Source organism: Hydra viridissima, unplaced genomic scaffold, assembly GCF_058129835.1.
Source record: "Hydra viridissima isolate aposymbiotic clone 2 unplaced genomic scaffold, HvirCarnegie_v1 scaffold_16, whole genome shotgun sequence".
Lineage (NCBI taxonomy): Eukaryota > Metazoa > Cnidaria > Hydrozoa > Anthoathecata > Hydridae > Hydra > Hydra viridissima.
In genome coordinates, this window is record NW_028324315.1 from 1988668 (window position 1) to 2004115 (window position 15448).

At 29.6% G+C, this 15448-nt stretch overlaps 1 protein-coding gene across 7 annotated transcripts; it reads left to right on the forward strand.

Moving 5' to 3' along the window:
• The first annotated feature begins 3960 nt into the window (after window positions 1–3960).
• LOC145181103 (centrosomal protein of 63 kDa-like) lies at window positions 3961–12201 on the forward strand. 7 transcript variants are annotated; one of them, XM_090074399.1, is made up of 18 exons: window positions 4004–4065; window positions 4489–4574; window positions 4668–4707; window positions 4972–5112; window positions 5301–5396; window positions 5507–5590; window positions 6069–6128; window positions 6383–6496; window positions 6642–6743; window positions 9606–9655; window positions 10025–10115; window positions 10199–10261; window positions 10405–10466; window positions 10909–10936; window positions 11058–11129; window positions 11426–11567; window positions 11776–11810; window positions 11928–12088. In XM_090074399.1, the coding sequence occupies exons 4-18, from the start codon at window positions 4975–4977 to the stop codon at window positions 12051–12053; spliced, it is 1263 nt and encodes a 420-aa protein (XP_089930525.1). In that variant the 5' UTR covers window positions 4004–4065; window positions 4489–4574; window positions 4668–4707; window positions 4972–4974; the 3' UTR covers window positions 12054–12088. The 7 variants fall into 7 exon arrangements, 6 of the variants coding, with proteins under 6 accessions (XP_089930523.1, XP_089930524.1, XP_089930525.1 ...); XM_090074397.1 differs by lacking the exon at window positions 4489–4574 and having other exon boundaries at window positions 3961–4065; window positions 11928–12201; XM_090074398.1 differs by lacking the exon at window positions 4489–4574 and having other exon boundaries at window positions 3961–4065; window positions 11426–11561; window positions 11928–12201.
• Window positions 12202–15448: the final 3247 nt, after the last annotated feature.

Here is a 15448-nt window from a genome sequence, read left to right on the forward strand (position 1 = left end):
TTCAATACAATCATATCAAGACCAGACTCAAGAGGCAAAAGATGTGACTGTCTGATCTGTTAGATAGGAATGCTGAAACTTAACGAAAAACACTTGCTTCAGGGGACTAACCAGCCACAAAAAGTGCAAGCAGATAAAAGCTACTCAGAAAGTTTGACTCTTGTTGGGAAAGGGCGTCCACAGAACTGCACACAGTCACAGTTCAGAGAAAACATGATGCTTCTTGTTTCTCAAGATCCTCAACTCAATGAGCACATCTAATCATCTGTGATTGCCGGCAAAGATTCATCTCCCCTCGGAACTGTCCGAACCGCACTAGCCAAAGGTAGTAGCCCTTTCCCTCTGACTCATGGTAAAGATTTTTCTTTAAAGTGTGTTTTCAAAGACTGGCTGCCATAGAACAGCTAACAACATACAATTTACTAAATCACAGCTGTGATTATAATAATCCAAAAACTTATTTTAATCTTCTACTTTGATTACCAGGTCTTTTAAGTGCAAGAAATCTGTTTGATAACAGCTCAAAATTTATAGCTGAGGGTCTTGCCCAAATTCAAGTTAACACAAGTTTGTTAAATGCAGGCATCAAGAAGCCTGGCTGAACTCCAGAAAGAGATCCTTCTGAGAAGACATCTGTACTCAGAACACTTAAGTAATACTAGAATTTATGGAGGTGGTGAGTTTCTCGTAAGCCTGGGCATCTAGAATGTCAACACAGAACTCCGCCCACCAAACAAAAAAATTCTAACAACCCGGACTGCAAAGGACAGTGGTGTCAAGCGACTACAATTAGTTGCTGTTACTGAGAACCTCTCAGAGAGCTATAAAAATATTAAGCAAGTTCTTTCCCCCATTTAACTGGACAAGCTTTACTTCATTACATCATGTGACTTGAAGTTGGCAAACATTCTAAGTGGTCTGTAGCCACACTCCAGCTATCAACCATGCACATAGTGCAATGTTGACTCTCTGAATCTTGCCAAAGCTGGAATCCTGCAGAGCTTGTGTTCCATCGGATATCTGTACAGTTAGCTCAAGGCTTCTGGTGACAACATCAGGAAAGCCAAGGTCTATAAAAATGTTGTTCATGAACCTTTGATTCTGGCACCTGACAACAAGCTCATCCTGGAATTGATTCCTCCAATGGAACTTCATTTCCTTTTTATGGTCGTCAACCATCTGTTCAAAACCTTGATAAAAGTGTGAGCAAAAGCCAAGAAAGCCCTTCACTATTAGATCCAGCCTTTTCAAGGAGGTCATTTTGCAGGATTCGACTGCCCCAAACGTCTGAAAAATATAGACCTTCAAAGGCTAGCTGAGTCAGATTGTGCATTTCAGGTTTTTGGTCTGATTGACATATTACAAAAAATTGGTGGTGTGATCGCCACCTGTTTTGGCATTACTCTAGTTGATGTTTATGAGGAGAAAATTGCTCAGTTTCAGCGCTCCTACCTTTCCCTGCAAGGCATCACCATCAATTTGAAAGTTCATGAATTGTTTTTTCATGACAAAGGCTTTATTGCTATGAAAAAAATGTTGAATGAACAAGCTCTCGAATCCATGCTGGTACATGGATTCGAGAGCTCGTTCATTCATTAAAATAAATTGTTCAATATATAACGAGAGGTTGTTGAATGACCGCAGAGAAGTTGATGAAATTTCCGGATTTAAAATCGATATATCAGAATAAACTGTACGGTGACCATTAGATAATGTAGGTTTACATTTGGAGTTTGCAAAGGCTCACAGAAATTGGATGGTAGAATAGTTTTTTGAGGTAAAGAAGCTGAAAAGGAAAAAGTCTCTGATTGCTTGTTCACAATTCTTACTATGTTTACACCTGATAGCATTACCAATAGAACTCTATTTTCGGGTTATTTTGTTTTTATTAATTTTCATTGCTTTTTTTATCAAATTGTAATTTTTTTGCAGATCAAGTTTAGCATTTTTTTCAAGAGTAATATTCTAGAGGGGAAAAATAATAAGAAACAATAAGAAATAATAAAAAATAATAAGAAATGATAATAAGAAATAGTAAGAAATAATTAGTAATATTCCACTGGGAAACCATGATACTAATCAAAGGATCGTCTTCCTCAAAAATTAGTATTATTTAAAACGTGAAGAGTTGTCATCAGAACTTGAAATTGATTTTGATTAAAATGCACGTGATTAAGAATTTTAGAAGGTTTCATGAACAGTAAAAAACGACTAAATGGATTTTTTTTGAAAAAGTATTCTTAAGTTACCGTGTAAATTTTCCAGATTTTTTAAAACTTTCCAAAAATAGCATTAGATATCATACTCGCGAATATAAATTTTTTCGGTCATTTTTTTGAAAATAAGATTTTTACTGGCTTTTCATATCATAACGAACAAATTTATATCAGTTTACTAACTTTTAAAAAATCTCAGTTTCTTGGAGTTTCGGTCCATTTTTTGTGCATTCTGACGACGCTGTGAGTCGCTGACTGTGCGAAGGTCAAAAGATAACTAAGATTATAAAGAAAGTTATTTATGAATTGAAAATTAAAAACAATGACAAAAGCTTTCTGGATCATTAACGTTGTACAACCTATTCTCCTTTATATATTTCAGTTTTTATTGTTTGGTGTTCAAAAAAAATTGTTTAAATAATCGATTTTCTATTTAAAGTTACATATTTACAAATTTAACAATATAAAAAAACATTTAGTGGTCACAATAATTCTCCTGAAAAAAAAGCTAAAAAAAAGTTCCCCCCAGCCTCTCTTTCTTCTTGGCTGAACTACGAAAAATGGAAGTTCATTAGGTAGAGAGTAAGGTTTGTAGACTCAACAACTCAATAAAAAAATTTACAAATTGTTTTTTCTGTAAAATTTAACCTGCCTCCTACTTTTAAACGCTTATGTTCATCTGAAATGTCCATCATTTTAGAATGCTAAGAAAATCAGTTATGAAATATTTTCGTGAGTTTTTGCAAGAAGAAATAGCAACACCAATTATAATAAAAAAGCGCCAAATTCCTACGCAAATAGAATTTTACTTTCAAAAAGTACACTTGATGTCACCTAAATTTATGATATCCAAAGCCAGTTACTTAAAATCAAGTTTTTGAGACAAATTCCAAAAAGTTGTAGCGAGTTGTTTACAAATTGCATAACGGTGTTCATTTATTTTGACTAAAAGATCACACACTAAAACAACACCTCTATAAACTATAAATTTCTTCTAATAAAAATATTCACTTGATGACTGATTAGAAAAGAATTATAAATTAAATTTTTTTCAAAGTTTAACACGACGAATTCTTGTGAAACAATCAAACAAATTAAGAAAAATAAAAAAGAAATTTTTGCAAAGCGATCAATAACTTAATTCTATTAGATTCTTCTTGATAAAGATTTTACTAAGTTTTAAGTGACACACTCTAAGATATTTTAACTGTATCAAAAAAAGATCACGAAGTCGCAGTGCAAAATAAATAGAGTATAAATAGTGTATAAATATTGAATATGTATAATTTAGGGCAAGAAGCTTTTTTTTAGTTTTGAAAAATTAACTGTAATGTTTGTAATATAAAAACACAACACTATTGTTTATAACAATTTATCAAAAATGGCAATGGCTAATAATTACTTATTTTCACTTTTACTATGCAAATAACCACAAAAATCTCAGATACATTTTTTAGCTATACGAATTTTTGTTAGGAGCAATAATTTTAAATTCTATTAAAAATTGAAAAGCATTACTCTATAATTTATCTCTATACTATCTGCACCCTTAATAAACTAAATTTTGATTTTTTTGATCTTTTAGTTTCTTAAATATTTGAAATGCACTTGAATAGTTTGCTAGTTTCCTGTTAGCATTCATTTTTGAATTCTATTTCCGCAGTAATATGTTATTGTAGTATAAATCTTCTGTTATAATGTTATAAGTGGAATTTGTAAGAGTTATAGTTTCAAAGTTTATAATCAAAGATTTAATCAATCTTTGTTTTCTTTTTTGAAAAAATTTGAAGCTTAGGATAAAAGAAATGGAGAAGTTTACTGATATTCTTGGTGCTGTTCGTAAAAATAGGTAAAATATGTAATGCCAAAATATATTTAAAATTTTTTGTCTTGATTTTATGTTGTCAAATATCTTCCAGTTCCTATTTCTTTGATTTTTTAAAATAATTGAATAATACTTATCATTTTATCAAATTATTACATTGTTGTTAAGCATCAGTGTTTAGTTTTTAATTTTTAATGAATATTTTAAATAATCAATTTTAAAAGGTTTACATATTTAAACAAAAAAAGCTATAAAATTTTAGAAAAAAAATTTAATGGATTTAATATAATATTCATTTAAAATAACATAACCAATGTTTTTTTTATTTTAAACTTTTAAAGCATCGCACATTGTTATTTAATTAAATTTGTTATACTTAGTTTTATAACAGATTTTAAATAACAATCATACAAGACTGATATAGAAGTTAGTTACTATTCATTGTAGTTCATTGAAAACAGAAAAACCAACTGCTGATGCACATGTAATATATTGTAATATTTCATACTGCAATAAACACAATCCATTAAAAAGTAATTGTTTGTTTTACATCCTGTTATATTTTTCCTTTGTACAAAAGTTGTCCATTAAAATTTGATAATTCAGAGTATTTTATGTTATTTTAGTGGTTCTACATTTCGTTCTTGTGAACCTGAATTAATCGAGGTAAAACTTTGTATCTGAATATTAGTTGTGTTTCTTTCCTTAATTTTTGCCATTTTTATTTTATTTTTGAAAAGCCACAATGAAATAAGTATATAATGTAAAATAATAATATAAAAGGTAATAAACAATCTAAAATGTGATTGGGCAGTGTTGAAAAAATTTATTACAAAACTGAAAGGTTGACAAGAAAACTTATTTAAAAGTTTTTTCTTTATACTTTAATTACAGTTTTATGTTCAGTGTTAATAAAGTTATATTTATTAGCTTATGAGACAAATTGACAATATGGTTGAAGAAAAAAAGAAAGAATGGTCTGAACAAATATCTGCTTTGCAACTACAACTGCAGCAAAAGATAGATGAGAATTTGAGATTATACCAAGATTTGGAGGCTGCAAATTATGAGGTAAAGTACAGATTTCTCTCTACAGATTTCTTCAAGTTTTTCTCTTTTAAATTTCTTAAGTTTACTTATTAGAAGTACAATAAGTAATTTAATTATCTTAATTTATGCAATCAAAAGATTATCTTCATTCACCCTTTTCCTTTTCAACTATCTATATCTGCTGCATAGCTATATATCTTTGCAAATAGGTTGGTGCACTGCGTCAAGAAGTTGCTGGGTTGAAAAATCTTAAGAAATCTTTGGTGACAAAATATGAAAGTACTGTTAAAAAATTTAAAGAAGAGGTAGGTTTTTTATGATGCTGTTTTATTAAAGCATATTAAGTTTATAGTTGTAAATTTTTACAAATATATTGGTGTGTTTAAAATATTTATACAAAATAACGACGTTGCAGGTTGATTTGCTTAAAAAGAAGTATGACAGGCTTCAAAAGAAAACCAACAGATTTCAGACACAAAAGACTATTGAGTTTCAAAATGTAAATATTTTTTTGTTAAGTTCTAAATATTCTCTTTAAAAAAGTAGTAAACTTATATAGCAAGTTATTTCATTTCATGGTTTTTTAACGCATTACCTTAATTTTAAAGTTAGTTTAAAATTAGAATATACATAGTATAAATATTTGTATAAATAACATATATAGATAGATATTAATATATTTAAAAAGTTTACAAAAGCAAGTTTGTGAAGAACAAAAAATCCAAAAATGAAAAGTAAATCCTCATTTGAATAGAGAACCTTGATGAAATCGGAGCTTAAGATTTTTAAAGAAGTATTTTTCTGCTATAAAAAGTCTTTTGGTGAAGTTCATTAAATATAATTTTAGTGGCGCTTTGACCATGAAGTACAAATAAATGTTAACAATGCTTGCTACCATCTTGATTGTGTTTCTCTAACTAGAACTTTGAATATTAGTAAATGTCCGTTATTGGTAAATTATTATTTTTTGTTTGTAGATTCAAAATGAATGTCACATTAAAACAACAGAAATTATTAACTTACAGACAGCAGTTCGAGTGAGTATTTATGGTAGGTTGTTGCAGTTCTTCTTGGAAATCAAAAAATTCAGCATATCTTTATTTTTACATTATTTTCCTTAAGAAAATGGAATTGACAATTTTTTAAATTTAATTTATGACTATTTTAACAAATAAAAATTAATAATTCTTTAACTAAAAAATAAAAAGTAGTTTAAATTCAAGTTCTGAAAGTTTGGATTTTTTTTACTTTTTTTTTTCTATTCATTTTTTTTTTTTCATGATTTTCGTAGAACTTTGAAGAACAAGAAAAGAAATATCGAATGGAATTGGAAAACTGTAAAAGTTACGCTGCAAGCATTGAAGCACAAAAAGAAATTTTGTCTGAAAAATGCGAAACAATGCAGGTATTATGCAGGTATTATGTTTTGCTGGTACTATGCAAGTATTAAATGATCTATTTAAAGACAACTTTGAACTTTTTTAACAATATATTTGTAAAGTTGCAAAAATCAGTTTCTGATTTAATTTAAATATTAAAAATATTTTTAGGGGAGTTTGTTAAACTACCAGACTCATTTAAATCGAAAACAAGAAACTTTACAAAGTTTGGAGCAAGGCACTGCTTTTCGTATAGCTGATTTAGAAACAAAGGTTGGTTTATTCTCACTAATATATCCACTGATTTACACCAAATAAACCAACTTTCTAATAAATAAGTAAGTTTTTTAAAGACATATTTAACTAATAAATTTTCATAATATCAATAAAATGGTTTATGTACAAACTTTGTGGGAAAAAGCTCTCACAGCCTTATGGCACATTTTAAATTATTTACATTGATTGAGGTAATTAGTGATGTCAAATTGTAAATGAAAATTCACAAATGATGTAAAAACATAATTGATACCATTAAATAAGCTAATCTTAAAAATCTTAAAAATTAAAAACTAATCTTAAAAATCTTAAAAATTAAAAACTAATCTTAAAAACCTTAAAAATTAAAAACTAATCTTAAAAATCTTAAAAATTAAAAACTAATCTTAAAAATCTTAAAAATTAAAAACTAATCTTAAAAATCTTAAAAATAAAAACTAATCTTAAAAACCTTAAAAATTAAAAACTAATCTTAAAAACCTTAAAAATTAAAAACTAACACAGGTCAACAGCATTTTTGGGGCCAAAGATATTTCAATGAATTTAGAGTAACTTTGGGGTGCTGATTCTGAATATGTCATCAGTTTTGCCCGATTGGCTCAAGTTTTTGAGATTTTTCTTGAAATGTGTAAAAAAAAAGACGTAATTTGCTACACGCGCATTAACTTTATTGATATTGTCATGAATACAATAAATTTAACAAAGTAAATGTTGATTTTAGTTTATTTTAACTAGTTTTAGAAAGTAATCTTCAAAAATGAAGAAGATATGAAAAATAGGAGACATTTAATTGCTGGAAAAGCGCTTTTTATATGATTTTCTTCTATGTGAGCTATTCAAGCAGTCACGCTGTAGATTCCAGCAGTAATCAGCCATCATATGTCTGTCCCATCTGCCTTGGTACCTTACCTCCATCACCATAATATCCTGATGAAATCTCTCCCTTTGTTCTTCGCTAAAATCTCCAAGGTTTTCTGGAAATCTGTCCAAGTGACTGTGAAGATAATGCAATTTAATGCTCATGTGTACATCCCAGTGCTGATGTTTTGCTCTACTATCCCACATGCAGATGAAGCAAGGATACTTTGTGTATCCACTTTGCTGTCCAAGTAAAAAGTTGACCATTTTTAAATCAACACATATCAGCCACAAATGTTCATGGTAACACAGTTTCTCCAAGACCATTTTGACATTTTTGTATTGTTCTGCAAGTTTAGTTGAGTGAGCTACTGGAAGAGATGCACACTGATTGCCATTGTTCAACAAAACACATTTCAAACTCCTTTTAGAACTATTTATGAAAAGCCTCCAGTCTTCAGGATGATATACTTGTAAACCCATTTGCAGCATCAGGCCAGGAATATCCTTACAATATACAAGTAGGTCATCTTCACAGAAAAATTGAAGAAGTGCTTCTTCTCTGGTCCTGTAAGATGTAATTTTAGTTCCAGGCGTCAGACAATTTTTTTCACTTAGCCTTGAAGCTAAAAGTTCAGATGCACTTTTTGAGAGGTTGAGGTCTCTTATTAGATCGTTGAGCTCTCCTTGGGTAAATTGCGTAGGTGTTCTGAAACTTCCTTCATATTCTGGTTCACTTCCAGAACTAATGCTTAGCTCCATACCCTGCATTTCATCATCATCAGGTGGGGGAAGGTCAGGTAACATGGTAAACACAGGTACAGGCACATCTTCACAATGAGGGACAGGCCTTCTTGCAGATTCCATGTTAGGATACTCCCATTTTTGTTTCTTATGCTTATTGAATCCTTGCACTTGCACTGCACAGAAATAACAGTCATCGTGATGATTTTTTTGCTCTCTCCACACCATAGGAACACCAAATTTGAAGCTTTTTCTTTGTCCTTTGCTCCATTTTCGTAATAATTCGATACATGCTTTGCACACTATGTGTGGTGCCCAAGACTTGTTTTGGTCCCCAAGCATAACCCCAAAATAGGCCAAATACACTTTTTTTATGAAGTCTGTTATGTTTCTTCTATGTTTTTGCAGTATATATTCACCACAAATGTAACAGAATGAGTCTGGATTGTTAAGACAACTTCTTCTTGATGAGTTCATGCTTTTCACTGGAAAACAGACAACAACATAAAGTTAGTGCAAAAATCAAGCTATGAACAAACTTTTAGAACACTAATTAACAAAAAACTATATTGAGAACTGCTCAGTTCAAGTACTAATCCCAAGAAATTAATGATATGATGTGTCGCATTTACCAACAAGTGCTATAAATAAGATACCAAAAATATCGAAAACTTGAGCCAATCTGGCAAAACTGATAGCATATTCAGAATCAGCACCCAAAAAATACCCCAAATTCATTAAAATATTTTGGACACCAGTAAATTTTTTTTTTTGTTGTTGACCTGTGTAATCTTAAAAATCTTAAAAATTAAAAACTAATCTTAAAAATCTTAAAAATTAAAAATAATCTTAAAAATCTTAAAAATTTTTTTGATTGGATGATTATTTCTTATATTGTTAACAAGAACTAAGGTTTTTGAAAAATAGGTGTTTTCATAAACAGCTGTTTTCCATTTTTAATTTCATAAAAACAATTATTAATGGCTATTTACCATTTTTTAATGTATTTTTAATTTTACTACTTTTTGCTTGTTCTTTCCTCTTTTATGATTAAGGTGTCTTCAATTAAGTCTTATGGTGGTAAAAAAATTTCACTTTAAACTTAAAGTTTAGTTAACATATTTTTAAAAAAAGGCGTTTATAAAAAAGTCATCAGCTGATGCAAAAAAAAATGTTCCCAGTTATTGACAAGAAAAACCAGTTTAAATGAAGAAAGTTTTTAGGCGTGTTTTTTTAACTCTGTGAACTTTTTGGTAGGTTTGTTCTCAACAAAAAACTTGCGAACAACAAGAGGTAGAAATTAAAAGGTAATATTTGTATGTCTCGATTATACTCTATCAGTTTGATTTTAATCAGCTCAAAAAAAATTGTTGTAAAAAAAGTTTATTAATGAATAATAAATTTATTAAACTAGTAATTTTTTAAAATGAAGATGCATCAAATTTCACTTTCTCTTGTCTTCTTTCAAGTTTATTTCTAACATCAGTTTTAGTTTTTACTATACCTCCTTGTCAAGTAAAGAAAATTGCTTTAAGTTCCCTTAAGTTTCCATAGATGTTATAAAGCTTTATTTAAATTTGCATCATTATTGAATCTTGTTTCTATTTGGTCATAGCAAAACCTTTGCAGATATCATGTATGAATCTCTGCACCTACCATTGTTATTTCTTTTATAGCCTAAAACTTAAACTTAATGATTTAAACAAAGTTTCCAATGAGTGGTCTAATGATGTTGGGAAAAACCAGACCAGAAATGAAACCTTAGAGGTAGAAAAGAATTTTTATTTTCTGGCCTTAGGAATTTTTATTTTCTGGCCTTTGTTATTTTATGAAACGTTTTGATACTTTAGAAAATTCATAGAGAAAATGAACAATTAAAAAATTCAATTAAAGCAAAAGAAAAAGTCATTCAGGTATTTTCAGGTATTTTCAGGTTTTTCACCCACTTAAAACTCAATCCACTCACCTGCTTGCAACTCAACCCTCTCCCCCCTTTGTAGTTCAAACTATTCACCCTCTTATAACTTGACCTACCCACTAAATCAACTTTTTTTAGAGATATGAACAAGAGATGATAAAACTATCCAAACGATCAAAGAATCCAAATTCTCCTCGCAGGTTTGATTACTTCTAACTTTTAAGATGTAAATTTGAGAATCAGGAAAGAAAATGGTTTGTTCGTAGATTAATCAATTAGTTAAATGGGATTTAAGGATTGGTCAGTTTTAGAGTTTGATTTGTGTTTACTTTGATTGTTAGTTTTTAAATACTGAGTATTATGACCATACTATGCTATAGCTCCTCATCTAGCATGTCCCTGATTGTAACTTCAGTAGAATCAAGAAGAAAGACTGTTTTTTACTGTACAATCTTTTTCAATAACTAATCTTTTTTATCTTAAGACAATCATTGTAATGACATGTAACTTACATTTCCAAGCATTATCACCTATTAGCCTATTACCAAATGTATTAATCATAATGCATTCAAATGATGTTGATCAAGTTAGTGATATCTTGTCGATTGTATTTAGTAAACTTTACTTTTCACCAAATTTTAGCTTTGAAGATTATGATCCTAGTGCACAGGTAAAACTATTTTTCTCGTTTTTTTGTTTCGTTCTCTCCTAAAAAAAAAAGTCATAACTCGCTGCTGCTTCATGACACCAATACCAAGTGATAATTTTAAAATGCAAATATTGTTTTACAGGGCCATAGATCACCTCTTCTTTATGATTCCGTTCCGCATATAAAGCACGAAGAAAAAATACGTCAACTAGAGGTTTGTTAGAAAATAAATGTTAAAGTTAAAAAAATGCTGGCTAAATAAATGTATAAGTTAAAAAAATCTCTGGTTGAGTTAAAATTCAGACATGGTGCGACTTAATCGCAGATGTATTTTTTAATCCTCTTTGATTGTAATAAAAAAAAATAAAATCAATCGAATAATTTGTTTAGCACAAACACATCTCATTAGTTTTAAGTTGCACTCTACATTGCAAAGACCGTTAATGTATCCACGTTATTGTGTGAAAGAGTTATATAGTGGCTGTTCTAAGTAATTTTTCGTATAAATAGATGGAGAATTCGGAGTTACATAAAAGATTAATGGAGCTAAAAGACGAACTAGCGTCTACGTATAATAAATCCCTGATTCAGCAACAAGATTCTCTTTTAAATGGTAGGAGGGCAGTTGAAAGAAAAACAGTCAAAGGTAAAGGTACTACAAAACCCATAGAAAAAAAAAATATTTTATATTTTATTTAATAGTATTCTGCATTTTATTTAACAGTATTCTGTATTTTATTTAACAGTATTCTGTATTTTGTTTATTGGCATTCTGTATTTTACTTTATTAACTTTTGACGTGGAAAGTATCCTCTACCGCATTAGTGTAAAAATACTTCAACATTTTTTCTTCTTTTCAGATTACAAAGATTCTGAAGACTCTTCAATAGAAGCGGTATTTTTAATAATTGCATTGAGACTAATATAACAAAAAACTTAACTTTAAGAATCGAGTTTCATAAAATGTTAGTATAAACATTCAAACCATGTATTCTTTTGTGTTGCGTTTCAGCGCGATACAAAAATACCGCTTTCGCCTGCAAGTGAATTCATTCAAAGAGAACTGCAACGCGAAGAAAACCTCGATAAAAAGATTAAATCAAGGATTCACGATCTTGAAAAATTATTTCAACTTTGATATTTATATTTTTCCCCGCTAATTTTAAATATTTAAATAAAGTATTATTTAAAAAAAGTATTGAGTTTATAAAACTTCTCCCTCATTTTATCTCTTACATGGTTTATGTCGGTAATGCAATGCCCATAAAAAAATACTCTGTAATTTACTTAATAGTATTTTGTATTTTATTCGATGTCTGTGATAGTGCTTTAGATGTTAAGGCACTTTATCTAAAGATGCTAAATCTAACCGGGAACTTCTGCCTACGCAAAATAGGCTTCCCGAATATCTTGTATGCAACTTTCTAGCATTTAAAATATTCAATTATATTGCGTTTGCTCCATGCATAGGTTATCAATCCATTTCTATACCTCTATAATGGGCAGTATTATAGTATCTCAGGTTCGTACTCGCAAATTTGGTATGTGAACGTTTTTTGCCACTAATCTTTTTTTCCTCAAAATTTATGGGAAGTTTCTTTCCCAAAATGACGTAGTCTAATTTTACCATAGTTGGCGAAATCGTGCTAATGAGCTAACACATGGTTGATTAATGAATTGAATTATTGATGAATCAAGCCAACAACTATAGTATGGTTGTCCAACTCGTTAAACATTCTAAATATGATATCCTCTGACAAAACTGATATATTGCATCCAGCAGTACCTGCAAAGTATTCTGCAGCACAAGGAAGGTATCACTTTTGCTGATGCCAATGACCCTCACAATGCCAGGATAAAAATTGTTGTTAAATTTACTTTAGGATCGGATTACACCCAAAACCAACTCAAGATGTTCTAGTTAAATTTATATCCTAGCATTGTGTTTTTCTTTTCAAAAATTAATAATTTCTTTTGAAGGCTTCAAACTGTTGTAAGGAATCGAATAAATAAAGATTTTTCTGTGATGTTTTGTCCCTGAAAATATAATTTAATAAACCCTCAAAAAAATTTCGGTATATATTTCCGTAAGATTTTACGGCTGCAGCTATCAATAATGTGGCCACCGTCAGCAAGAATAACTATTTCGAGATATAGCAGACATCAAAGGCCTATTACTCTTGAAGCTTATGGCAATAGTAATTTGCTCTATGGCAACGCTGTACGAATCTTAAAAATCGTTTAATAGGACATCCCTCTGCAGAATTTTATCTTACTTATTTTCCGTGTTAGAAATATCAGGAGTTGAGTCTACAATTCTTTCATTAACACTTGACGTACATCAACATAATACAAATGTGCTTATGAAGGTTTTTTTATTTTAACGCTGATAATTTTTTTTGCACACAGTTCATCCTGAAGGATGAGCTTACATATCTCCAGTACCAGGCTCTTTAGAAGTTTAAAAAAACATTTATGATAAACTTGGTGAAAAACATAGTGATAAACATGGGATTAACATGGGATTAACATGGGTTTAATGTAGGATAAACGTTCAAATAGCTTCTAACGCTGTTGTGTATACTCAAGACCAGATTTTTTGTAGAAAAGACGTTTTCTGCACCAAACAAGAATTATTTAACACCACGAAAGCGAATAGAGTAGATTCACTACCCGTGCCATTAGCAATAACGCAGCGTGTGCAGTAAAGTGACGTCATCCGTTCTTTTATGGAGAAATTCTGAACAAACTTTATCAAAATCTAGACTAGAACTTTATCAAACACTAGACTTAGAACTTTTTACTTCTAAAGAAACAAACACTAATTAAACATATTTGTTTTTCGCGTTTATTTCTTGCATTGGATGAAAAAGTTAATTCTTGCATTGGAAGTCAAAAGGTGTTTTTGTCATCATCCTTAAATATCACGAGGAGTAAAAATTATATTCAACTTTTTTTCCAAAAGAAACGTTTTTCAAAAATTTTAATTTTTCTGTGTCAAAATGCCATAAAATACTTTGTCAAAAAAATGCCAATTTTTCAAAACTTGGTATCCTATAATGCCATATGGCAACGCTGTTTGATTATACCGCCTGTGCTGCAAGATTTTTGGTGTAAGCAAGTAAAATGAAGATGATGGTGTATGCAAGTAAAATGAAGATGATGGTGTAAGCAAGTAAAACTGAATTTTTGTAATAAAAAAAACAACTAAATTAAAGAAAAATTTTTATTATCTTTTTTACTATAAAAAAATGACGAAAAACAGTGACTTGAAACAGTGGCGTAAAACAGTATTTTAAACACGCTTTTACCAAAAAATCATTCTAAGTATAAAGCACAGATTGATTTTTTGATAATACGTGGTAATTCATGTTTGAATTCATGGGTGATTCATGTTTCATATTTTGTTTAAAAAACGAAAATCCATGAATTTTATTGGCGTTTTGTTTTTCTTGTTCCTTTTCATTTAAAGATTGAAACTGTACAATTTTGTCTCAAGGAGCAAATATTTTTTACAAATGTTTTAAAATATTTTAAGAATATTTTTAAATATTTTAAAAAACATCGTACAACCACGCACTTTACTATTGCAAAGCCCTAAAAATCTTCTAAAAATCATTTTTGCTAAGTTCTTTTACATAATTTGTTTATTATTTATTATTCATTTTAGAATATAAAAGATAAGTATGACTAAAAACATATCAAAAACGTTTGTACATCTTGTTGGACAACCTACAGAACACCTTATTTGACAACCTACAGAACACTTTATTTGACAACCTACAGGACACTTTACTTGATAACCCACAGGAGAATTTCGAATCCGACTGTTGCCAACAGGATTAGATGTTTTAAAAGGAAAAAACCTTTTTAACAAACGGAAAACTGTATCATCAAAGATGTGTTAAGTCTGGACTACCTACAGCTGAACACAGAAGATTTGTTCGAAAGATCTGTCGTAACAAGATTCATGAGGAATCAGCACAAAAAAACGAAAGAAGACGATTTTCTAAGTTCAATTAATATTTTTTTATCAGCATCATGAGGTCACGGATATCATAAAGATAAAACCTTTCTTGTTAATCATCGTTTTGCAAAGATATATGAAATGAAAGCTGTTGATGTTGGTTTGGTCAAGAAAGAAGAAAAAATCATTTGAGATCTCAAAACGAGACTGCGGCGAAAGAGAATAAACGAAGGCAAAAGTGATAGAAAATTTCAGTCATGCATAATTGTTGACATCATATGATATGAAAATGTTTTAATGTTTTTGAATCACCCTTGTAGTAATACAGAATAATTTTTTGAAATAATTACAAATCTACTTTACTTTTAAAATACCAACATGAAATGACCACTAATTTTTTCATCTTATGCCAAGATACAGAATACCGCTGTCTGAATTTTTTTTAAAAAAAAAACATCGTAGTTAGATTCAGTTCCTAAAAACAAGTAAGAATTAAAAAAATGTATAAATAGCTTCAATCGATAATAAAAAAAAAAACGATTGCGTCGATGAATCGTCTTTTTAAT